A 27693-nucleotide genomic window follows, 5' to 3' on the forward strand; every position below is an offset into this window, starting at 1 on the left:
CTGCCCAAGATTGAAATGCTTATTATTGAATTATTGTTGAAACGAGGGTCTTCGAAAAGCCAGGGACCAAACAAAACAGGACGAGCCCGACCAATGTTCCCCTCTAACCCTTCTAATGATAATTTGTATCGTTCCTTTCTGTTTTTGATTTCTTTGTCATGACTATCCTTGTCCACGAAATTCGATTTGGCTGAATACTTAGCTTGATTTGAATCTTCAAGAGGTCTTTTGTTATTGGAGTTTCTTGATAGATTTGGCCGTTCATCAAAAACTTCTTAAAATCGCGTAAAACTATTACGGAGTTGCCGTCACTACATTCGGACATTATTCGGGAATATTTTTGTTTTATTCCAGAATAATGGAACGAAATAAAAAATAAAAATATATAAATAAAAGGAATCTACTCTGTGTGTGTGTGTGTGTGTGTGTGTGTGTGTGTGTGTGTGTGTGTGTGTGTGTGTGTNGATAGACAGACAGACAGACAGACAGAAAAGAAAGATTTAAATAAACACGGGAGTGATTTATAATTTACGAAAAGAAAGAAAAAAAATTTTTTTATTATATTGTAAAAATTGCCTTATGAAAAGATAAGGAACGGTTGGGAACGAGAGCTTCTTCGAGGTTTTAACCGTCCGAAGGTCAGAACGCAACTGAACCGTAATTTATAATTGACAAATGACCGACTTTTTCCATCCGTAAATAACCAATAACATTAGAATACCAGGTTTGGAAGTGATAGAGTAGAAAAAAAATGATCGCTTGTCTCCAACATTACACAACAGTTTCTGGTTATATGAATTGTAAGCTTAACCCCTGCCAGATTTTCGACCACCAATTAGTGACCCGTAAAATCCAATTCCCTAAACCGGACTTTCGTGTAAAGTTTCGACCGGAATATCAACCCCTGGCTTTTAAGCATATTCCTCTACCCTTTTTTGATAATTTGACTCGATTTTCAAGGTACGATTCAATGGGAAAAGAAACAGACCATAAAGTACAATAATTCAGGAGGGCTTTACGTTCAACTACTCATTAGTTGGCGCGGACAAGGAGTAAAACGATTTCCATAATCTTCTTACATATTATTATCAAATAAAATTCCAAGGCCAGTACTGGGATTCGAACCAAGATCCTCTAGTGCGGCAAATTCGAGTCCGACACCCTAACTCAGATACCACAGGTCTTTAAGTAACCGTTATTAGCAATCAACGAATATCAACCTTGTTTCTTGTTAACAAAAAATATTTTAACCATCTTTTCGCTCGGTTACTACGTCAAAATTATATTTCGCAGGTAGTCAAAGGTGCCGTAGTGATAGAAATACATAATTTCTGGCGGTTGACACACGAGCCCCTTATGCAGAGAAAGTTTGCTCGATGTGTCCCACATAATAGAAAATTGGGTTTCGAAAAATAAGTATCCATTATGATTCATGTTATAAAAAAATAGTTCAGCCTATTTCGCTACGTCGACGGTTACTGACACAATTTATGACCTTATTGCACATTTCCTTATCCTACGAAACCAAACTAATTGAATGATATACAAGAATTACATGCACAACAAAGGCAAAAAACCATACCAATATAATATACTTAAATTATTTATAATATGTAACTAGTTTCTGCTAAAATATTAGGCAGATGGACAGTGTTCATTGTAAAAAAAGGATCGGGCAACGATACTTCTATGGGGGGGGGCACCAGATTTCTTACTTGGTTTCAAAGGATCATACTCAATTGTCACGGTTAGTGGGCATAAATTCAAATCGAAAACTCTTCACATATGAGAAGAATCAGTGCTTTATAATTATTTTAGAACCGTCATATCAAAATTACTTTTTTCCTCCCCCATGAGTATCCTTCACAAATAGCTTACCAATTTTTCAGCTATTTGAGCGTTGTCATGCTGTTTGGTGAGACGTACAAAAAAACCGTCACCCATACATATTTTTATTTGAGGTTATCTTATTATCTCCGATTATCTCACTTTATTCTCATGGAATGCAGGAAAAAATTAAAATTTGAAGTGGAGAGAGTCTCCCTATGTTTGTTATGTTTTCTTTTAAACATATTATTTGATCCATTCAAAACTTTATCTAGGAAAATTACACCCTAAATATAAAGCTTTAAGCAAATCTTTTACGTTTTCTTACCAGTTTCATCCAGACAAACATTGATCGTAATTGATCAGTTATTTTTTTATTAATACATAAATCAAATAGTAGGATTTTAAAATCAACATGCACTCTAGAAAGTCACCCGCAAAATATTTTCTTCGCACAACCTTGAATTGTTATTTTGTAAGGCGCGTACTGCAGACCAAGCAGGATTAAAGACGCGAAAGAAGAGGGCTTTTCAACTTCAGAGAAACTTTCAGCAACTTAAATAAATATCAATAACTCTTCAACTCCAGTGAACCTACCAAACCCTGCATTAATGAACAATACCACTTCAGCGTCAGAGGATCTACCATCAACTGAATTAACTGAATAACGTTTCAACTTCAGATGATCTATCAGCGACTGAATTAATGAACAATACTGATTCAACTTCAGAGGATCTAACATACACTTAATCAATTACCAATAACTCTTCAACTTCTGAAAGCTTACCAATCACTTAAACGCTTCAACTTCAGAGGGTCAAACATGAACTGAATTAATTAACAATAATGCTTTTACTTCAGATAATCTACAAGCGACTCAACCGATTAGCGATGTAGCTTCAACTTCAGAGGATTAAACGTGCAGATTGAACGCGCCTAACGAAGATTACATATTTTAATAAAATAATTAGAATAAAATCCCTTTGTTAATTATAATATTTAACTAGTTGTCTGTTGATAACTTTGGAAAATATATAAAATGAATGAGATAAGGGGTTTTAAAAGGGGCAACTCTGATAGTACCAACAATAAAGCTTAATCTGGTTTCTTATTGCCTCTATTATTGGATTTTTTGGTTTATCCTTGTTGCAGAGGAATTTCTTTCGCGGTGACGGTTTTCTTTTTCCAGTTTATAATATGATTGATCAGACACAATATTTGTTGCTGAAAATTTCCCTTGTTTCTAAATTTTCTGTTTGATTTTTCCATTTTAAATTTAGGCGAATAATAATAACAATATTCTTTAGTCAACAAATTAAATAATTCATAAAAAACTGTTCACCAAGATAACAACCGGTGAATGAACAAGGTGAAGTTGTTAAACCATTTAAATAACATACCAGATTCTTCACAAAATAATGGCACATCCTCTTCACCGTAAATACTAATGATATCCTCGTCATCATCAAAACTTGAGTCTGAAAAAGCAATTAAAACAGCAGAAGTAATTTTGCACCCAAATAAGTCAAAAGGACATTAAAAAGAAAGAAATTATAAAAAATAAAACATACTCAAATCGAAAGATACAGTTTTTGTATCATCTATGCTACTGTCAGAGTAACAAAAGTATACCTCTGTTTCCCTCATCCGATCGTTATTCGTCGCGCCTGTAAAAATTAACGTTCACAGCTTCGTTAGCTGATTAACTTTCAATGTAGAAAATTAATAATTTGTCAAATCATACCGATTCTCCTATTCAGGCGCAATTTGAACTAAATGTGTATAATTTGATGATCAATTTTCAACATCAGAACACCCAACGGAATTTCACAATTGTTAATATCGATTTCATTCGACTCGTACCTCTTTTAAATTTCAATTATTGACGAAATAGTAAGATGACATTGGGTGCTCTGAATCAAAACATAGCAACTCTGGTACCCTAGATCTGCATTATCATTGGCAGAACGTTTGTCAATTTATCTGCCAGGCCTAACTATTTAACGAACACTTTTTTTCACTTAGGAACACTAGATCAAGGTATGGTCAAGAAGAAGAAAGCAAATTCAGTTGGTACTTTCGACCAATTTTAAGGTCATCATCATGCCAAAACAACCTTAAATATGTCTTCAGATTGACATATTTAAGTTTTTACCGGCGATCATAAATTTCTTTGAAGACCGACTCAGTTCCAACATTTAAATTTGCTTTCATCTTCAGGCCATACCTTGATCCAGAGTGTTTGTAAGTGAAAAAGTGATCGACACTTTTGATACTGAAATATACCTTAATACATACAATTGATGCAATGTGCCGGCCTACTTGTTTCAGTGCTCAAACTCAGTCCACTTGTACTACAAACTGAAATTATTGAATATAAATATTTTCACATACAGGGTGTGTCAACCTACTAGTGCCATCGCTGGATTTTATGTAATTTTAGGGTATATATATTTACATACGTTATTCTCAATAGAGGCAATCCAGGTGAAGGAGAGCCGACTGTAGATCTTGTGACTTGTGTAAATATGTGAATGATTAATTTTGAGATTTAAGGTTGTTTTGAAGTGTTGGAGACCTAATACGAAACATACACGGATTGAAAAAGTTAGATGCTGGACGGTTTGTTCCCCGCAGTCTACACTGTAGTTCGTTTTTCGTCGATATATTAGATTGTTGTCTCATTACAACCTCCACTACTGTCCTAGCAGTCCTCCTCGATTTACCACTACTATATATATTCTCCAGAGAAAGGCTAGAGCCACAATTTACATTCTTCTATAGTCTACGATCATAAAAATTAATGGATGTGAGGAATCCTGTCAATATGATAGCAAAAGTCAGATTGGATAATAAGTGTCAAATGAAAATACACGATAGATGGGACTGGGGAAAAGGGATTTTAGTTAATATTGACTGTATAACGATTGCTTCAAGAAGTCAAGAGCTGGTATCTGTGGAATTCATACAAACCACTGTCTGTAGCTATGTGGCAGGGAGATCAAAATGCTGGAGATTAATAACAAAAGAAGAAACAAGTACAACAGCCAGGTTGCACTAAAGACAACTACCTCATCAGGAGTAAAGTCCAGAGTCGTTTGGGATTACATCAAGGTTTCTGAGATGACGTGTGATCCAGATAGCCTGGCAGATCTAAAGGGGTAACTACGAGATGAAACGCTTGTTTTGGTACTAGCGCATATAAGGAAGAGGCACAACGAGGAGGTCGGTAAGTTCAATCGAGACACCATTCAGCCCAGACCTTTCTTACGGGATACCAAATTGCCAGAAACGTAGATCCATCAGACAATAGGTTTGGAATCGATCATCATTGTAATACATGAATTACGAAAAAAATGTTTAATTCGAATTTCAGGTAAAATTGAATACGGATACTTAGATCAGCACCCTTCGTGTCAAGAACTTGGTCCTGATTCGTGAGTTCGACATGGAGGGCATAGGAAGGATGCACGTTATTTCACAACCTCACAGTCGTGGTGAAAATCTGAATAAGTCATCTTTAATTGCTCTCCTAGTCTTTCAGGCGGAGTCTGGGCCTATTGAACACTGAATCATGGAGAGGAAAAGGCTGGATATTACCAACAAAGGAAGAGCCATCCATTCGAACAGCTAGGAGGCACTAAACTATACTACCATATCGGTAGTAAAGTGCAGAGCCGTTCGGGATTTAGATTGGTACTGGATTTGGCACCAGGGCAACGAGGAAGCTGATAAATTGGCCAAGGAAAGTTTGATCAGAACACCTATTGAATCTTTTAGCGGCATACCTAATTATCAAGAACGTAACTCCATTAGAAAATAGGTTACGAATAAATTCTAGGTTCAAGATTGTATTCAGAACAGAAGTGAAACATAAATGGAGGGATTACTACACCTCGGACGTGTTAGGACTGTTGACTGGACTCGCAGCAGCAGCAACAGGCTTGGGCAGATATTGCCAGGATGAAGAAGAACTAGTGGAACATGTTCTCTGTTGGTGGGACGGACGGTTATCCTACTCCTGGGAGAGGAATAACCACGGGGTTCTTAATTGTGGTAAAAAGACTAAAGATTAATTATTAGCTCTAGGCAATGATGAATATTGCACTATAGACCAATATTGGTCGCCGTGTGGAAGGTCGTAAAGAGGCCAACTGGTCCGAGGTGAAACCCACGGTAAAGAACGCTTTTTTTTCTTTTTTCTTTCTTTTCTTTTTGTTGTATATTACAACTACCTGCATTTTGGTATCTAGTAATAATGTATGAATAAGTAATTAAGAAAATAAGAGTGGAGAAACTACCCACTCCTAACTATTCTTTATTCAATTGCCACTCGATAGAAGATACCGTGGCCATCGTCTTTTTAGTCGGCGAAGAGGGTTGGAAGGAATTCGTCGGGATGAGAGGATTTGAATTTGAGGATTTATAGTGGTTGGGAGGATTGTGAAAAATTTTTGGTAACGGGAGTGGATTATATCTTGGATAAAAGGAATGTTTAGGTCTTTATGGGTAGTGTCGTTGGACATATAAAAGGGAGCATTAAGGATTTTTCTGAGGATGATGGATTGGGCTCGTTGGATACGTAGGATATTGGAATATTTGGCTGAACCCCACACTTCCAGTCCATAAGTCCATATTGGCTTCATTAGAGTGATATAAAGTAGTCTTTTGTTTAAGAGAGGTAGGTTAGAACGTCTGTCAAGAAGTCGTGAAAGTGCTCTGTAACGTTTCATAACTTCTTGTCGTTTCAGTCGTGTGTGGGGAATCCACGTCAGACGTTTGTCAATATATAGTCCTAGGTAGCGCACCTTGTCCGCAATGGGGAGGGGTATTTGATTGAAGTAGATTGGAGGAGGGATGTTTTTGCGGAGGGTGAAGGTTATGTGGGTGGATTTTCTGGGTTGAATTTGTGCCTTTTTTTTACACCATGATTCCAGTAGTGTGAGGTGTTCTTGAAGGTTTCGAGTGGAAATGACTGGATCAGAATTGCTTGAGAGCATCGCTGTTTCGTCTGCAGAAGTTAGAGTGGTAGTTTGAGGATGGGAGGTCTGCCGTGTACACTTGGTACAGTACGGGTGCCAGAACACTGCCCTGCGGAACACCAGCAAGGAGAAGGTGGTTTGGGGAAGACGCCGATCCTTCAATGACTCGGAAGTACCGGTCAGTGAGGTAGCTTCGAAGGATAAGGTTGAGGGAAGGATGTCCTTGAGCGAGAACAGCAAGCCCGGGTGCCAAACTCGATCGAAGGCCTGGGCCACATCAAGAAAGGCCCCCGAACAATACTGTTCCAACTCAAGAGAGGCAGAAATAACATCTACAACGCGGTGGCACTGCTGAACTGCTGAGTGACCGTCTCGAAATCCAAATTGATGGTCGGGGATAACTTTTTTAGAATTAAGGATTGGGAGGATACGTTTCCTAAAATCGGTAGTAGGCTAATGGGTCTGTAGGAAGTAGGACAATGTGTGTGTTTTTTGGATTTAGGAATCATACGGATGACAGAATGTTTCCAGGGACTAGGAAAATAGGTTGTGCGTAGGACTGAATTAAATATATAGGTGATGAATATTATGGATTTCTTTGGAAGGTGTTTGAGGATTTGGGGAATTAGCGAGTCAAACCCAGGAACTTTTTTAGGTTTGAGCTGGCGTATAGCATACTGGACATCTGACGGAGAGAAAGGTTTAGGAGGAAGAGATAAAGAGAGAGGAGAGTTTAGGAATTCTTCGATCTGTCGAACATAATCTGCGTCTATGATATTGGCGCGACTTATTTCCTGTTGTTAGTTGTTGTGTGTACTGTCTGAATTTGTCGGAACGGTAAGCTCTCAATTCTATGTTTAGGTGGTGAGTTAAGTCTGTTCAGTACTTGTTTGTCCGAAGGGTAGCGGGTCCTTTGCCACTCTTGGCGGGCATGCTTTTTTTTATTGATCAGTTGGCGTATGTAAAGTGGTAGGTTTATGTGTTGTGTTGAGGTGTGTTCGTAGGTGTGCAGCTTCGAGGCATTGATGGCATCTGTTATTGTAGATGTTAACTGTTCTATGGCAAAGTCGATGTCGTCGTTCGTCTTTAAAACTATGTTAAGGTTTGTATTGTTGTCTGCATTGAATAGGTTCCAGTCTATTGGTCCATTTAGTAGTGTTGCTCTGGGTGCAATAAGGATTGGGTAGGTGTCTATAGTTAGGAGGACTGGACTATGATCAGAGGATAAGTCGTTTAGAATGCACGCGTGGTGGTGGAGCGAGGTGAGTTGGGAGGTGATGAAAAAATCAAGGAGGTCTGGGCGTTTATTAGTGGGTCAGGGCCAATAGGTAGGATCAGGAGGGGAGATGTAGTTGAGGTGAAAGGAAGAGAGGACATTAAAGAGGACACGACCTCGTGGATTCGTCACTCTGCAGCCCCACTATTGGAGCTTCGCGTTGTAGTCGCCACCAGATAGGAAGCGAGGGCCTAGGGATTGAAAAAAGGTCGAGAATTGTTGTTGGGAAATGTTCTGGTTTGGAGGACATTAGACTGCGGCAATTGTGAAGTTGAAGGGAGAGGAGGAGAGGTTAATGGCTGTGTGTTGCAGAGATACAGATGATTGGCTAGGAACTAGGAAATGGGTAAGGGTATTGCGGACCAAGATGGCGGTACCCACAAGGATGGTCCAGTGGATGGTCGTTTCTGTATGTTTTGTAGTTTCCTACGTAAAAGTTGGATAGTGGCGTCAAGTGAGTCTCCGTAATTATGGCGATGATCCTCTTGTCTTGTAGCAGGACGTCTAGTTCGTTGTAGCGTGAGTTCAGACCACTGGCATTCCAAAGGAGGATAAGAGGACCATGAGAGTGGTTTTTTAGGGGAGGGCTCGTGATTGGAGGGGGACTAGTTTCTCTACTACGGTGGTGAGTAGGGAGATTAGGAGACTTATAAGTGAGCGGAATTCATTAAGGAAGGAAGTCATCATCTGGGTTAAGTCTGAGGATGCAGAAGGAGGAGGGATATAAACTGAATGAGGTGGATGGGGTTGAGACGATTTGCCTGAAAGTGCTTGGGCGTAACTGACACTGGATCGGCGCTGTTGGTCCTGTCGGGGTGGCATTGCTGTTTGATCTAGGTTGACGGTTGGTTGTCTTGAAGTAGACTGGTCTCTTCTTCTTATCCTCTGCATTTCTTTATGGGCAGAACATCCTCTGTAGTTGGCAGGGTGGCTTCCTTCGCATAGTGTGCATTTAGCGGGGCTTTCTTTCGGTTTTGGACAGGTCTCACTCCAGTGGAAACCCGCACATTTAACAGACCTCGGTGCATGATTGCAAAACGACCTTGTGTGCCCGTAGTCCTGGCATCGTTTACACTGCGCAATTTGGCGCTTCTTGTACGGTTCTTCGACGCGAATGCGACAGCCATATAAGTGTGCAATGAGAAATATTTCTTTGTTGTTTGGACTTGGTTCCAAGTCCAAGAAGAAGAGAGGCAATTTCTCCTTGTTGGCTGTAGTAATGTTTGTCACGTTTCGTACTTCGAAGCTGCGTTCTTCAATTTCTTCTTTTATCTCTTGAGGTGGGATGGTAGGGTGAAGGTTCCTTAGAACTACTCTATATGCTCTTTCTTCTTTCAGTTGATAAGTATGATTTTTTTCCTTGAGGGCGTGGGTTAGTTTTCTATAGTCTTCAGAGGTGTTGACCCTAACACTAGTTGTATCAGTCTTGGCCTGCCACTGAAAATCATTGCCTCCGAGCACCTCTTTGAGGCCCTTGTAGAATAGGCTGAAATTGATAATATTTTTGATAAAGATCGGAGGAGGCCTGTTCGACGCAATCAGATTTTAGGATAGCACCATTTTGCTCCGGAGAGAAGATGTGGCACTGGCTTTCCTTAATCATAATTTTCCATTGTTTATACCCATGTTGCGTTATTGTGTCATCGGCAAAGGATGAAAAGAGAGTGTATGTAGTTGGGGTTCCAAGCACACTGCCCTGAGGTAGTTGAAGAAACCTGATCCTTGTCGAATCCGAAAGATCTGGTAGATAAGAGCGGATGAGTAAGTAGAGGATATTTGAAACGACAAGTTTTAATATGAACAGGAGACCCTTGAGCGAAGTCAATAAAGGAAAAAAATACGATTTTTTCCTAGTTTTAGTAGTTTTTGAGACAACCAGGGTAACAGTTGTAAGTTGACACCCATGACTAAGAAGATAAATAGCAAAATTATGAAACATAGAATAATAGATGATGAACGTAGTAGATACTGTTCCGAAAGGAACCTCTTAAAGACACAAAAATATGCATAGTTTTACACAAGCATGTAGATTATTCCATTCAGTTTTACCTGACTGAGATAAAAAGATTCCTTTTAATAAAATGAATTTAATCTTACCAGGATCTTCGTCACTACTGTCTTCAAAAAATGTAAGGGCCACTTTTTTAATGAAGAAGCAAAATTAAAATCAGCAAATTTATCTAATTGGGCAAAAAGAACACAAGAAGAAAATAATCAATGACGAGATCTTACAAAGATCCCATTCGCACCACCCACTATCGAGCTAGTAGTCCCTTTTGATAAGAAATGAACCGTCCAATCTTGTCCCGATAAACCCAATATGGAATGTTGATTAGTTTTGCACATGGATTCGTCATTCCTCTCTGCAAGGAGCAAACCGATATCAAGCCGGAGAAAAAAATTCACCTTCCTCCGGGCATAAACTAACACAAGAAGCTTCTTTCTGCATTTATGTCTGACTTAAATAATTTCAAAATAATGACTGAAGGAATGTTTTATTCACCCAAGAGTATATACATTAACATTACACTTCGCAAAACTTATTATTGACAATGACCTTTGCCGTCTGTCGAGGAGGAGTCATTTTTGTTATTTAATTATTCAGAAATCGTGAGATGCGGTCTGGTGTGATGTAGATTTCAGAAAAACATTTTCTTTATCGTGCCAACGTTTCGATCTTTATTGAGATCATCTTCAGAGCCTGGGATTTACAAACATTGTTTAAATTTAACAAAAACATGTAGGATGTGGAAAAAAGTGAATTTATACAATTCAAAAAAAAATAATTTTTTATATTCAATCAAAGTATTTTTACTCACTCAAAGTGTTTGTTTTCTGTATAATTGTGCCATTCTTGCGTGTCGTGTTGAGAGTGCCAGTGAGATATTGCTGTTTTATGTTTATATACGTTGGATTTTGAAGGGGTGGGGAAGGAAGTCGGTAGAGAAAGACATTTTTGTATAAGGAGTCCCGCTTCTTTGAGGTGAAAAGAGCCGACGATGGGAAAAAACGTTGATAATGGTTCGGCCAGATTATCCTTTCAGGATTATATAGACGGAGATAAATAGCAAAAGGAAAGCTGAATTGTTAAAAAATTATACTATGTAAAAATGTTTGATGTGTGGAATGTGATGAATGTTTTATATGTTATATTATATGTTTTGTGTGATGATATATGTATGTTATCGATATTGAATTTGATTTCTATCGCATTGTTGTGCGTATGACCGGCGTGGTACCCTTGGGGAAGCGAAGGATCGGACCACCTAGGCTAGGCCTATGGCGTAGGCGTAGGCTGAGCTCGACAGGAGGTTTTACCGTAGGCGGTGCTCATCTAGGGGGGTGGTTAACAATTCCACTAAAAACAAAACCGCGGCCGGGGGGTATCCGGTAGTTTCTACGCTATGGGAAGCCCCAATACTCTGGGAGATAGAGTCGCCTTCTATATCTAGGGAGAACGCGGGACAACAGGCTGATGTATTTCGGCCTGTTAGCCCTTTGCGTGCGCCATACGACCCGATGCACAATGCGGGCCCGACCATTCGTAGTGGAAAAGCGGAGAGCGAGGTTGTCTTGGCCCTTAGGGGCTGGGGGGCCTCTACACCAATGCTGCGGCGGTAGCACTATTCCGTCGTATGCGGAGGTGCGTCAGCTCTCATCTTAAGAATCAAAACGTCCGTTAAGGCCGAAAAGGCCAGGTGCGGACGCTAAAGATCCTCTTGTCTTGTTGACGATGAGTTCTCGGGAACGGAATACTCATACACCGTACAGCCTACCTATGACAGCTTCATATGCCACAATATGCCTTTATTTATGACCAGGTCGACCAAAAAAATTCATCAGTCTGTCAGGTGTGTTGTTCAGTACTTTTCTAATATATTTCAGATGTAGTCTCAGAATATAGCTGCAGCGCGGTGTGACCGGATGGCAGTTATATACGATAGTCTGGGGTGATAATTGGCAGGTAGAGACGTTTCTTAATAAGGTATTTCGGAACTTTTTCTGTCTCCTCAATGTATAAATAACCCCAAACCTGCGCGCAGTAACATACTATAGACCTCAGGGTGCTGTTGAACATCGCCAACTTTTTCTCTAGTAAGATCTTCCTGTTGTTTGTTGTTGAGCCAGAGACTATTAACGGCGTACTTAGCGCTGCTGGTTTTATCTCTGCAGTTATGTTTCATTTTCACGGACCTATTGAAGTTGATACCAAGATATTTGTAGTAATTTCGCTCACCATTTTTGAAGAACCATCTTTCATTTTTCTTCAATTTTCCGACTTACCGCCAACAGACAATAATTTGAAATTTTCGTAGATTCAAATTAAGTGAAATCGCAATACTCTTCTAAATCTCTTATCATGAGCTGCAGAGATACGGGTGTAGAAGGCTGTAACACTATGTCGACTGTATAGATTAGTGTCCTTATTTTTCGTCCATTAATTATTAATCCTTCACATAGTTCGTACTCCAAGTCGTTCTGGAAGATTAAGAATAATACAGGGCTGAGCAAGCAACCTTGCTTGACTACAATTTCGCAGGCAAAATCAGTCGACAGACTTTCTTTATCTAGATTCGAGGTTTCAAAATAATATAAACTATAAAAAATGGTATTTTGGTATGCCACGTTGTGGCGGATGAATGTTCAACAGTGTCCATCAGCCAGGGTACTTTCTGTGTTCGTGTCAGTGTTCATTTCGCGTCATATGCTGTCGTAGGTTTACTTGATATTTTTCTTTATCTAAACAAAAGAAACCAGACTGGGAAAAATAAAACTCCAATGTATCACTCGAATGTTTGAATACCTGACGACCCAACTCACAAGGAAGGACGGACCAAGGTGATCGAAAATGGCCAAATTTTGGCAAAAGTATGAAACAAATTGAATCCTATTAAATATCAAACCGTTACATAATACTGGATTAAAATAATAAAATTTAATCATGACTCTAGAACATTGTGGGCAAAATCTCAACTTTTTCAATTCAATTTTACCTCATCCACAATGTCGTCATTTCATATCTTCTTTGGCCATCCACTTTGCTGTTTTCGCAAACATCTTACCTAGGAAAACAAAAATCTTTTTCGTTTGGCCAAAAACCAAGGCAGAAATTTGGCCGACTATGTCATGAAACTGCAGAGATATTGCAATACACCTTATGTGATTGCAAAAACAGGGCAGCCACTTGCTTAGGATAAAAGAGAAGAGTCACTAAAAAATACTTTACTGTCTTAAGTAAAGCACTTCCTGTGGATATAGAGAAAGGTCAATTGAACAATCAATCTTTTACGTTGGAAATCAGGAAACTATCGTCACTAGTGAACCAAGGGAAAAAAGTGTGAAGCGTGTCCTTAAGTGGTTTGCTCGGTTCAGAATGGGAAATTTTGATTCCAAAGGGCCTTCGACGGTCTATGCTGACCAAATTCATGCTTCTGTCACAAATAACCAACACTCAACGAAACAAGACCGATAATGGAGGTCTGATAATGTTTCATCTAGTAAGTCTATTTTTCCTGTTATTATCAAATTAGAAATACACATCATCTCAAGACGGACCACGTAGAGATCAATGTTCAACAGAACTAGCAAACTTTTTATCTATTTTTATTCTTTATTTTTTAAAACGTTATATCTAATTTTCATGTCAATAAATCATTTAGAGAGTGTGAGTCTCTACCTGCAAGCAGGATTTATAACTGTATAAATATATTACAGTATATTAGTATTAGAAAAACCTCATCTTACAGTTAGGAGAAGCAGCCAATGAAAATGTTTCAATTTTTCACGGATGCATTCCTTTTGGACTTTCTACAATCTATGCTTAATTATTGTTTTATTTTGCATTTTTGATGTTTGATGATGTATAATAGTATTCAACGTGGATTAGTTAAGAAATATTCAAATCCGAAAACCAAATTAACTCCCAAAATATTTAAAAACGTTTTGGGTAATTACATTGTCTGTTGGTAATTAAATTGTTGTATGTTTTGTCGTTAACATTCTAATCCCAAGTTCAAAACGTGTTGTACGTGATGCACATGTAATATAAAAAACAAGGAAAAAATCTCAAATATTATAATAATTACCTTGGTGATGTCCGCCAGCGTCGTTCACTTGTTGGGGCTTGGACGACGCTTGTCTCTTACTGTGAGAGCAGCCCATTTTTTCTTACATCCTAAGAAAATAAAACAAACCATACAGTTTATTACCCTGTACAGTTCAAACATATGAATTATTGTTTATTGTACATTATCAGTTACTAACTGCGGTTTTACAAAGCAACATGTGGGATTTATGATGGGTGGAAAGTTATGTGGTTCGGCGGATGGTGTTGAAGGGAAGTCCAAAGATGCACGAATGAGGAAGGAACGACGGAAATCAGGATCATGGAAAGAGTTAGTTCGACTGGATTGTAAGATTATATTGGATATGAGAAGGAGCCAAGGAAATGTTGCTTGCGGTAGGACTTAACACCACTTTGTCAGAAGTGCACAGATCAGACACAGTACTTCCTTCCAAAATCAATCATTGGACGTTTAAGCTTATCTTCATCCCCTCCTGTGATTCTACCGTACCAAATACATCCGTAATGAAGTGAGTGAAAATGAGTGAGGAAACTAGGAGTCATCGAGTATTAAAGGGGAGAAGGTGGCATGACTGACTTGATGGAGGAGCAAGTGCAGAAATCGGGAAGATGGAGTGCCATCAAGCACAACGGTGGAACAGGAAGAGGTAAGGATTAAAAGAAAAAATTCGATCCAAACATCCTTGAACTTGAAACATAAATTTAACAGGACCTGATTGAATAAGTCCAGAATTCTTACAGTTGCATCTTGAAAGTCGGGAGATGGGAAGGCTAAGTAACTTTGGAGATCATCGGCAGGCAACTAGCGCAATATTTCATGGATTTAGGAAAATCTTGTAACAAGAAAAAAGGGAAGCGAAGGTGCTTAAACTTTACCGGACTCCAGATGTGATGGATTGGGATGGACTACTGAAGAAACTTAGAAGAATATTTCAACATTTCTTTCGTTCAAGATTTGATCCGTTTTGCTTGCTGAAGTCCTTCTTTAAGCTTCATCTCACTCTAAGCCTTTGATTCACGCCATCTACTACCGTATCTCCCATCATCTTATACGACGTTGGCCCAGAGATTTACTCGCCCCCTAATCTCTCTAAGCAGCGAGAGTGCCAGCATAAGCTGGTTTATCGAGGTATGTGTCCTCTTGGAGAGGATCTGAATTGTAGAAATATCATCTTTACGCGATTAAGAAGAGGCGATGCGAGGTCGACAAACGGACTTTTGGGCCAATGCCGACATATGTCCGGCATTTAGAGAAAAGTAACTCGATTTGACTCGCTTAATTGATGGCTGTCATTCCTTGGTTCCATGTAGAGAGGGTGAAGGAATGCCACCCGAATGTCCCAGCCCTCATGAATTCTAAAAATTGCAGTTTGTAAGTCAGGATGTGTGAAGGTAAATTTGAGAGTTATCTACAGGCGATGAGAGCAATATTTTATGGATTTAGGGAAGTAAGACAGCAATTATGTTAAAATACCTAAACCATGAAGGACTCCAGAGGTCATGTATTGGGTGTTATTTGGGACAGAAACTACTTGAAAACGGTTTAATGTTTAGAAAGAAAAAGGGTATCTGCTATATCAAAGGTTTTTGAAAAATCGAAAAGGACAAGAATGGTGATTTTACAATTGTCTGTATGTGGGTTTTTACACTAGCGGTTTGTCTGGAAAAGACAGGACGGAGGACCGATTGGAGGGAAGCACGTAGATTTGACTTCTCTAAGTAAGTAAATACTTGTAAACTGATTAATTTTTTCAAAAGGCAAGGTCAGAGAGGATGGTACATTGGAGGAAGTCGATTATACCTAAATGTTTCACAATAGTTTACTTCATATAGGAAATATGGAGTCCTGTGAGGAAACATCGGTTTTACAAATTATTGTATATACTTTAACAGATTTAAGATTTTCTCGGTTCTGTAAATACTGACCGTTATGGCAGTTACAGAAAAGTTGCCCCCAGAAATGAGCTTTAAACTCATGTACTTACTTTTTCAAAGGTAAATTGTAACTAATGTTAAATTAACGTTTAATTGTTAAAAATCTGATTTTTCTGTTCCAAAAAATATACAGTAAGATTTTGAAACTTCTATCAAAAAATCATGATCGTAATAACAAAAAAGACAATTTAGCACAACGTTGAACATAAGAAATCAAAAGGTTCTAAAAATTAAATTAAATGAACACCTACTTTAAGGATGCAAGGCAAAGAAAGGGAACATTGGTAACATTCAATTTATGTTAACTTTATATTGATGATAACTGATTTTTGAGAAATAAGGTACACTTGTTAATTGCTCATTTTTAAGGAGCAGCTTTTCTGTAAGGGTTAGTTCTGTCAGTGTTTATAAACCCAAGAAAATTTATCTTACACTTTAGAAACTTCGGAAACACCTAAAAGTTGGTATTGTAAGTAGTTTTGTACTTTGTTTCCTTAAAGATCCAATAAAAAAGTGAATCTAATATGGTTTTTAATGCTCTTTCTATTGACGTGATAAAATTTATAAGGGTTAATATTTTATGAAATTGGATGGGAACTAAACACTAAAACTAAACAGGGGCACACAACCATAATTAATAAAATCAGATACTCATTCTTAGAAATGACGACTGACTACGTGTCACGGAAACGCTCTTTACCACATCCCAAAAGTATCAACTGGCTTCAACGGAGAAGAAGAATTCACGAGGAAATCAGATATAATGATATTATGTATACAGATGGCTCCAAAACAAATGAAGGAACCGGATCAGACATTTTTTGTACAAGCCCTTGTGTTACATCACCTCGGTCTTTTAGCCTGAAATACACGCTACTGCTTTAGAAAATCTTAAAAAACGTAACATTGGCAAAAAAATTCCATATCGTCTTCCAATGCGAAGCAACCGGTCAATTGAGGCATAACCAGGGATACGTAGAAAACCCAGCGAAAGGAATTGTAGCAAGCACTGTCAATGGCCTTGTATTTCTCAGGAGAAGGATCGAGTAGATAGCACTGAACTAAGGAACCCGGAAAGTACAATAATCCAGAAGGCTGCAGTGATTGGGAACAAACTCTCCCCCCACTTCATGGTATCCACATTCATCCTTATCACATTCCCACCGGGTTTTTTAACAATATGTACACTGGCAAAACAATCCTCATAAGGTTAGAAAGCCGAGCAGTGTACAGCATTAGCCTGTAAAATGTTCACATCAAAATTAGTCAGTGAATGTATCCAAAATCTGTAAAACCTGGGGAAAGGCAGGTTACACTGAAAAAAAAGATAGGATAGCCAAGCAACTATTAAAGCATTAGTATGTAACAAAAAATCACAACAAAATTAGTCAGTTAATTCATCCAAAATCTCCAAAACCTAGGAAAGCACAACTTGATATTTTCTGTTCTAGGACCCAAGGGAATTTTGCATAACGAAAAAGCAGACAAACGCCACAGGAGGAATTCAAGACCATATATAAGCCCTGAACCTATTTTGGGATAACAAATACAAACACAAAATCCTCCATCACAGAATGGATCCAAGAAAAACAAAAGAACAAGCTGATAAGCTGTAGGGGTGCTAGCCAGAGTAAGCTTAGGCTAAAATAACCCTCACCAAGACAGGCAAACTCACTGCTGCAATTGAGGAGGGCCAGATTCAGGTCTATTAACCGGTCAATAGCATCAGAGAAAACACCTACACGACATGAGTATATTCAATTATGGCCCCATTTGTTGGTTATGCCATGAGGAGAAAGAAACAGCCACCCATATCATCTTCGAATCACAATTTCAAAGAAAACCAAGAGTAAAGATTTGTATCAACGATAGTCAGTACCTAGTACTACTTAGGAGAAGGATCGATCCATTAAACTAAGTAATCCATCGATTGCATTAAACTAAGTAACTAGAGAAGTATAATAAGCCAGAAGGCTGCAGAGCTTGAGGGACAAGAAATTCGCACTCCTAGTATCCATCATCATTAAGGATATTTGATGATATATGGGGGCTTTATAGAAAAAAGTTAAAGGGTAAAAAGGTTCAATAACACTAAAAGGTATCACGAATTCAATTTAGAATCAGACTTTAGATAATAGGAACTTTTTAGTACAATTTGACATGTTGACAACCTTTTGAAGTATTGATGTTTATTCACGAGACATCCTGTTTATGTTTGCTTTCTAACTAATTGTAAATAGCCAACTTGTCAGTGAAAATGTACAAATTTCAAGTCAAATTAGCAGTTCAATAATTTGTTTTGATAAGTGGAACATAAATAGCACTTACATTTTTTCCCCACTCGACAATGCTCCAACAATTTGATGATATTATACCTAAATCGGGGAAGGATCGAGACAGAGGACGGTCTTAATAATTAAAACACTTAGAAAATACAAGATGTACAATGTCGTCTTTTGTAAAATTAAACTGTTAAAATTCGTGCGAAAGAGAGAAGAAGATCGCCGCCGTTGATAAAAATATCTCCCCGGATCAGAGTTCAAAAACATACATTTTGTGTTGCCGAGATAAACATTATTAGCCTTTAACGGATAACAATGCGTGTAATCTCATTGCTAGGATTTTTTTAACAGCTGCATCCGTCGAAGAGGAATTTTTCCGCGCACCTATTGACCCCTGGGATGAATGAAAAAATGTTTAAATAACGCCATCCCAAGGCCTTTTAGACACAAATCTCAAATTTTATTAAAGCCATCTGGACGTTTTAGACTTAAGAAATATGGTTTAAAGGACTGTCAAAGATAAGGAAAGTCAAATGCACTTCACTGTTTCAATTTTAAAAAACCGTTACATCAAACGCTGTTTGCAGTTTTTTATTTTAAAAAATAGACCAGATAAGTAAATTAGTATTATCTATTATTGTCAAGTTTTGTTTCATGATAAGCATTTAAAGATCTTCAGGAAGCTTTTGAAACACGAAAATCCCTTCGTTTATCATTTCAAAATAATAACAAATAAGCCTTGAATATTTTTTCTTAATTTGTAGCCTATACATATTTATACATAGTATGAATGTGATCACGGTGCGTTCCTTTCACAGGTTACAGCACTATCACTAATGCGAGGGCTGCACTAGGAGAACACATGCCGTGGGAGGTCTCGAATTGTTGGGACGGGAATGTGTAGATAGTGCCCGGGCAGTAGAGTTAGGACGGATTGAGAGGTTGGTGTGAAACTTTTGGAATCGGGAACGGATCAGTTCATTGACAAACGGAATGTTGAGGTCGGTCGTTCGAGAGGTTAGTTACTTAGTAAGGAGCTTTGACGATTTGTCTAAGGACTTTTGAATTGAAGGATTGGACGTTCTGGATGTTGGATGGCTGGCTGAACCCCGTATGGCCAAAGTGGTCTGGCATAAGGTTAGTTTAGTTTCGACGGTCAAGATAGATTTCGTTCCTAGTTTTCGAGGTTGTCCAACTTTTCTGTTAACTTGTTGTTTCTTAAGTCTTGTATGGGGATTCTATTCGTCAGTCTGCTGTCTAGGTATACTCCTAAGTGTCTTGAGTGGAAGTCAGTAGTTCCTTGTTGTTTCTGTACAGTGGAGGGCAAAACCAATTTTCAATGTGAACGTACACTGAGTACATTTTTCTTCATTCAGTCTTGTCCTCCACTTTTTGCACCAATTTCGATACGCTCAAGGTGCCCTTGGATGTTGGAAGTAACTTGGATAGGATTCGAATTAGAGGACAAAATTGCGATACCGTGGTGATAATGGTATTGGGGTGTGCAGGTTATATCAGCAGTATAGGTTATGTAAAGAATGGGACCAAGAATGCTTCCTTATGGGACCGTGGCTTGTATCAATCTGTTTTCCAAGAACTCCTTGCCGCACCTCACTCTGAAGCAACGGTCCGTTAGGGAGGATTACGGGATAAGATAATAAAGAGTGTGTAGGAAGCGTTTAAGTTTATAAAGCATGTCCGGATGCTAGACCCTATCAAATGCCTTGTAAAATTAAGCACGTTTTGGGTAGATTCTATTCCAAGCGTGCGATTAGGTACGGAGATAGATAAAATAAACCATATATAAGAGCCAACTATAACTATATATAAAATCTATATATATATATATATATATATATATATAAACTTACTCTCTTATATATAATCTATATATAAGAGAGTAAGAAAAATAAGGGTAAATCAACAAAAACTCTATAAATGTTTTATTTTGTATCTCAGGTTCTAATTTATTGACAAAGCCCATGTTTGCCCCAACAAACTTATTTCTTCATTTTCTGGCGTCCTAAAATTTTAAACCTGAAAACGTCCAGGGACTCAGAAAAAATGTCAGTCATCAAAAACACAGTGTTGAGAAGGAATACAGTCGACATGAAAATACAGACGAGCCGTATAAGCGTCCGATGGCGGTCAACTTGAAAAGAGCTCAGTGAGCCTTAGTTACGTTGCGTTTAGTTTGATCATCGCTAATAATTCAGAGAATGATATGGCATTTTGCAAGATTTCCCATCAGCTGCTTAGGGTATATAGGACGTATCTGGAGTTGGACTGCAGCCCAACAAGAAGTCGTTTTCTCTCGTATATTTTGCCTTTATGACTTTATGTACCGATACTAATCTCCAAGTTTCCGCCCCGCCACTCGGATACCATACTAATGAACCATATTCCAGGTACGACCTTACAAGAAATTGTTAATTTTTATTATATTTGTGTTCTTGAAGTCAATCTGATAAACCCAACATTTTTTTAAAGCCTTCAAGCATGTTTGATTAATATGGAAATCGTATTTTAAATGGATTAATTAATATGGAATCAATCTTCACTATGATGGATCCATGCAGTTTATAATTGTCTGGGCATCCCTCAGACCGGTACCGAGAGAATGTAATGTGCCTACATTTCTGTATTGAAGTCTAGCAAGATCTAGATCTTGGAATCTAAAATATCTTGGACAATACAGGAGTCCTAATTGGGAGTGATTTCTTATAAATCTTCAGGCCATCTGTAAATCATGGTAACTGTATATGCCCCGACTTTATATCTTTCATAAAAATGAAAAGCATTCATGTTGATGGGTTAAAACATTTTGTAAAGTTTTCTGTGGATCGGTGGGGTATTTTCAAATTATCAATTTTTTGTGAAAATCACAAAAATTTGAATTCAAGGGTGATAAAAACAAACGAATATCAGCTTTGTTTTTGCTATAAAAAACATTTAGGCCTATTTAGCTACGTCTCGGTCATAATTTATGTATTTCAGCATACCCATGCTATCGCAAGCACCAAATACAATTCGATGTAGTGACCAAGCTACTCAGAAAATGGGATCAAAATATTGTTTTTAGCAGAAAACATTGATATTCGACTTTTTCACAACCCAAAACCACTGAATATAATTTTTTGAGGAAAATTGAAATAACATTTCACTAACTTTTAGTCATTCCCTTGCGATTATTTTTTTTCTTCAAAAATAACAGAAATGGTAATAACGGAAGGACAACTACAATGATCTAAAGGAAATTTTACAAGGCTTTAAAACCTTACAAACTACACGCAATGGGCTCCGCAAATAAATTAATAAATAACTAATTAAATAGATACAAAATAAAACGTTTGGGAAGGTTTTCTTGATTTCATTCTTATTTATCTCCCGCATTATGTCAATAAAACAACTTAATAGGCAGAAATAAAAAATATTCAGCTTTGCAACGATTGTAATAAAGTTAAATAGGGATAAAATCCAAATAAGTTATGAACTTTAAGTGTACCACCGGGCATCCGAAAAAGAAAAATTGCCCCGGTTAAACCGAACTAAAAATGTCTATTTTTTGTTCGCTATAAAAAATCGTATTTAAGTTAAATCTCAATTTTCATAGATTTTGATGATACGTAAAAACTAGATTTAGATAAGAAAATCGCTGCTTCTCTTGAAAAGTGGTATTTTTTCATCTTTGGGTACAATTTTTTTCATAAAAAATTTCCAAACGTCTTTATCATATTGAACGGTTTCGTTTTTGATTTTGTAGAGCAATAATAGACAGGGGGCGTCGGTGGCCGCGACGGTTTAGGCGTTGACACGGCGCCCATCACTTTAAAGTAAATGTTCCGAGTTCGAATCCAGCGGCGTGTTCGTACCCGACATACTTCAATTTTTTTTTTTTTTTTCAAAAACACCTACACTCCGAGAATTGATATAACCAAAAAAAAGCCAAAGGAAGAAATACAACTTTTCATGAGAAGAAGCATTTTTTTAAGGCTTACGAAGGCTCTTCTTCACTACAATTGTTTTTATATTGTAATGCAAAATAAAATATATTCGTTTTACTATTATAAAAAAGTTTAGAGGAAAGTGCACCTTAATGTTTAAAACAAAACGACAAAATTTTGTACCTTTTTTCATTTAAAAAAATTCTCAGTTCCTGGATGTTTTTGAAAAATATTTTACGCTACGATTGTTGCTCTACAAAATAATAAAAGAATCCTTGCAATATGATAAAGAGGGTTTGAATAAAAGTGAAAAAATGCAACTTTTCAAGAGTAACAGCGATTATCTGAACTGGGTGTTTCGTTTTAACAATTCCTCGCTCTGATAGATAGTTTGCCTATTATTGCTCAACAAATAAAATCAGAATTGTATCAGTTCGTACAAGAAAATTGAATAAAATTATTCCAAATTCTTAGTTATCTATCTTTATAATGACATTAAAACTATACGTTGTTGACACAATCATCATCTTTTCAACAATAGTAATAACTTTCTATTAAATATTCGTTTTATGTAAGGTATTCGTTGAGATGAAAAAGTTAGTGTCACGAGAGGGATTCGAACCCACCTTTGAGTAAGTTTTCATCTCAACCAAGACCTTACATGAAAAGATTATTAATTAATTGAAATAATTAATATGGTCAATTAGTCCACTAATCATAAATGGATTAAGATAGTAATAACCTGAATTTAGATTATATCAAAGTTAGGAATTTTTATGTACAAGATATCCGAGAAATAAAAATTGCCCCCGGGTAAATCTAGCCAAAAAAGTCTATCTAAGCTTAAATTTTTGTTAAATATATGGTTCTCGGCCTTTTTTTTGAGCATGTATTTCAAGGTTATTAAGTATCAATCGATTTCATTTTTTTCCTAGGATATGAACATGAATGAGATTAGAAATATAAAAAGATACAAAAACAAAAGACGCCAGTAAAAATCTCTTTAAAGCTCTTAAATACTAATTTTTATCACTCGGTAACAAATTATGCGTTTTAATATCTGCTGTACCTTTACTAAGGTTAGCTGCCAAATATAATTTGTACGTAGTGATCGACCGGCTATGAAAAGTAGGTTAAAAATTTTTTTTTCTAGAAACAAAGTTGAACCTTGTTTTTCCCACCCCAAAAAAACACTTGTATACGAATTTTTGGGCGGTGCTTCAGATTTTTTTTAAAGACATCACTAGAGGAAACTTTAGAGGGATTTAGAATTCCATAATCTACACATAATGGAACAAACGTAATTAAACCCGAACCGAAGATATAAAATAGTACGTTAAATAGTTTTTGTTTATTTTATTCTTATTATTCTCACTTGTAATGACATAAAATCCAAACATTGTTGACGTGACAAAACTAAACTTTTTCAGCTGTCCAAGGTAACATTGAATTCAGATAAAATCCAGAGGAGTTATACATTTTTAAGAACATCAGAAACCGGAGATGAAAAAATTATCCATGGCGAATCCAACCTAGGGATATCGGTGGCCGCAACGGTTTAGGCGACGCTTATCCCGGTAAGGTAAAAGTCCGAGGTTCAAATCCAGTGGCCCTGTATTCGAACCGGACATACTTACAAATGAGCGTTGAAAAAATAAAATTAAACATCTACACCCCGAGGGTTCATATAATCTCGGATTGAAATACCTTCCTAAAAAAAATCCAGTCTATAACAATTCGTGTTTTAGATCTTTAAAGGGTGCTTAGGATGAATTCGAATAGTTTTTAACAACAAACTATTTTTTTAGCTTACTTTACTGAAAGTGTCCTTTGGTTTTGAAACTTTTCTAGCCTCATTTCATACAGAATTGCATGTTACTTTCTTACCCTATGATAAAAAAAATCAAAACCTCATCAATTGATATATAGTAACTTTGAAATAAATGAAGAAAAATACATTTAAAAAATATATTTGAATTACTTATTTATGCTAAAAATATTTAAATTATCAAAAAAATATTTAAATATATATTTAATTGTAAGAAACAGACCGTAAAGTAGTTCAGGAGGGCTTAACGTAGAACTAATCATTAGGTGTCGTAGAAGTTAAGAGTTGAAGGAACTGCCCCAGCTGACTCTTCATTACGACTTCATATAAGCCCGGCGCTTATCTTAAACAGCGCGTATTTCTCCCCGTTCTTTGGGCGCACGACATCCTTCTGACGAATCTCTCGCCTTTTCTGTTCTATTATCTTCTCTGCATGTTTTAAAGCAAATAAATCTTTTTTTAAAAACGGCCTTTAGGGTTCCAAACTTACAACTGGCGCCCGTGAACAGGTACAACGGAAGTTCACAGATTTTAGTAAGTCCAATTGACTTATTATTTTCAATATTATTGCGTGACCAATTTCCTGCATTGGATTAGAACGTGAGCATTAGCTCTTAATCCGCTATCTGAAAGAACGAACGCTAAATTGGCCGACTTTAAAACATTAAAATAGAGAAGAAGATCTACTCTGGACGAAGAAAGAAATACATCGCAGAAAAATTTCTTCCTTCTACAAGCAGACCTACAGGCAGAGAACTCCTTCTACATCGTCGGAAGAAGAAGAACCAGAGATACGTCACCAACATACTGTGAGTAATTTTGTTATATCTCATCCTGAAACATATATTAAACGTCCCATCCTCAAATTAACAAAAAATATGCCTACTTCTAAACCTCTCCCGCACGAATTCTTAAAATTTTTACCCAAGTACGATGGAACCCCTTATAAAATTGCCTCATTTCATTACTACCTGTGGTGAAATGTATGGTAGCTACTGTAATGAAAATATAATTGAAAGAGAAAGTAATCACTGGCTCCTCTTCAAGGCAGCCATGTGTCATTTAGAAGGACCTGCTGAAGCCGTAGCTTTTAACAACAATTGTTCAACAATCATTAATTAATTAAAGCATTAAAGAAAAATTTTGCTGATAATCGAACCATCCCGGAACTCATAGCAGAACTAACAATCATGAGATCATACCCCAGAGAACATTCGATAGAATTTTTAAACAGATTAGATGAAAAAAGAGTACAGTAATCACTCGTTATAGATTAGATGGAATATCAGGAGAGCTCTTGTGATTAACCTAACGCATCAATTAAACGCCACATTAAACAGAACGCTAGTACACGGTGTACATCCTTCATTAGGTGCACATTTACAATTATTACAAATACAAGACATAGATGATGCAAGAACTAAATTAATAAATGATTGCAGCATCGTTTTATAACAACTCGAATACAATACAACATTAGATGCCATTAATAAAATAGATTTTAAAAAACATTTTACACCATTACCACCCTACAACATACCACATCATGAAAACCCGATGTTCAGATGAATCAATTACCACAGACCACTCCAACATCAACCGTTCAAACCCCAATTTCCTAGTCCAAAAAGGGATTCCCAAAACACAGTTTCAATGAGAACTGTACACTCAAGACCGAATTTTAAGAATTTTCAAAAAAATTTCATATCCCCGTATGAATTAACCCATTTAGATAATCAAGGTAAATTACGTCACAATGAAAAGAAACGTATGAAAGCGCAAATCTATTCATTAACTAAAGCGGTCAACAATCTTACCGATCATTTTTTAGAGACAAGCCCCAAACCACCCCAGTCAGTTTAAACTAAAAACGATAAATAAACCATTACCTTTATCGATTCGAAAAACAAAATGGCTTGTAGATACCGGATCACTTAAAAATTATATAAACCCCTCATTAGTCCCTTTTAATATTATAAAATTTAAAGAAAACTTTATAGTCAAAACCCCGAATGGCGAAAGTCAAGGCTCTGAATATATTCCTTTAATGTAATGTATTCCCTACTGCTTCAAACATAAAAATGTACCTATTTCAATTTTCACCTAAATATGACATATTACTAGGCTATGAGACGTTAAGCGAAATCAAAGCAAACGTTAATTTTGAAAATAAAACGTTAGAATTTAAAAAAGGTTCAAAGTAATTATTTTTTTGATTGAAAAAAAGATTACTTTAAAACCAGGGTTTAATGTAGAATTCTAAATCCCTGTAGTTTCTTCTAGTGATTTCTTAAAAAAAAAATCTGAAGCACCGCCCAAAAATTCGAATACAAGTGTTTTTTTGGGGTGGGAAAAACGAGGTTCAACTTTGTTTCTAGAAAAACAATATTTTAACCTACTTTTCATAGCCAGTCGGTCACTACGTTCAAATTGTATTTGGCAGCTAACCTTAGTAAAGGTACAGCAGATATTGAAACGCATAATTTGTTACCGAGTGATAAAAATTAGTATTTAAGGGCTTTAAAGAGATTTTTACTGGCGTCTTTTGTTTTTGGATCTTTTTATATTTCTAATCTCATTCATGTTCATATCCTAGGAAAAAAATTAAATCGATTGATACTTAATAATCTTGAAATACATGCTCATAAAAAAGGCCGAGAACCATATATTTAACAAAAATTTAAGCTTAGATAGACTTTTTTGCTAGATTTACCCGGGGGCAATTTTTATTTCTCAGATATCTTGTACATAAAAATTCCTAACTTTGATATAATCTAAATTCAGGTTATTACTATCTTAATCCATTTATGATTAGTGGACTAATTGACCATATTAATTATTTCAATTAATTAATCTTTTCATGTAAGGTCTTGGTTGAGATTAAAACTTAGTCAAAGGTGGGTTCGAATCCCTCTCGTGACACTAACTTTTTCATCTCAACGAATACTTTACATAAAACGAATAATTAATAGAAAGTTATTACTATTGTTGAAAAGTTTAACTTAAGTCTTAACAGGTTGAATGAAATGTAAATATAATTATGTATTTATCATAAAATTTGATCAGAGATAGAATTTAAAAAATAAATAAAAACATCAAAATATTGAACTAAATTGACTCGATCCATTAATCTGTATCATAAAACAACAGCAAGAAATAATAATTAGTGTATTTACCTATATGAAACAACAGCAAGATCAGGCAGAATCTGGTTACGGACTCGGAATACAGGCGCTTTTGTTTATGTTTTGCTGTTGAGGATTATTTGCGACAAATGAAAACAAACAGAAAGGAATCAAGTTTAAATAAAAGCTTTGATAAATCTTAGAAAGGACCGGCGACTAAAATATAAGAATAAAAATAAATAGCTTGTAATAAAAAGGCTATTGTCCAATGCTAAACGTTTTGATTTTTTTAAATCTCTATTATTTCAGGGCGATTTTTATTATCAAAAGAAATGATGAAATGAGTAGATTATGGATTGGATATTGGATTATTTTTGTAGTCAGTGAGTCAATTTGAAATTCATTTTTG

General features: G+C 36.7%; 1 protein-coding gene across 6 annotated transcripts in view; it reads right to left on the minus strand.

Annotated features, from left to right (window-relative positions):
- LOC112128247 overlaps nt 1-27693 on the minus strand; it is a 97948-nt gene that overhangs the window by 45457 nt on the left and 24798 nt on the right. For 2 of the 6 annotated variants that reach the window (XM_024230184.1, XM_024230181.1), the window contains exons 1-4: nt 27336-27419; nt 14172-14260; nt 3399-3494; nt 3228-3305 (exon numbers count right to left, since the gene is read on the minus strand). In XM_024230184.1, coding sequence (XP_024085952.1) covers nt 3228-3305; nt 3399-3494; nt 14172-14247 — 250 coding nt within the window. In that variant the 5' untranslated portion in view covers nt 14248-14260; nt 27336-27419. Of the gene's footprint in view, nt 1-3227; nt 3306-3398; nt 3495-14171; nt 14261-18433; nt 18621-27335; nt 27420-27693 lie in introns of those variants that run through there. The other 4 variants (XM_024230183.1, XM_024230182.1, XM_024230185.1 and 1 more) reach the window with 4 other exon arrangements.

This window comes from Cimex lectularius, unplaced genomic scaffold (genome assembly GCF_000648675.2).
Source record: "Cimex lectularius strain Harlan isolate CLEC.00 unplaced genomic scaffold, Clec_2.1 scaffold396, whole genome shotgun sequence".
Classification (NCBI taxonomy): domain Eukaryota; kingdom Metazoa; phylum Arthropoda; class Insecta; order Hemiptera; family Cimicidae; genus Cimex; species Cimex lectularius.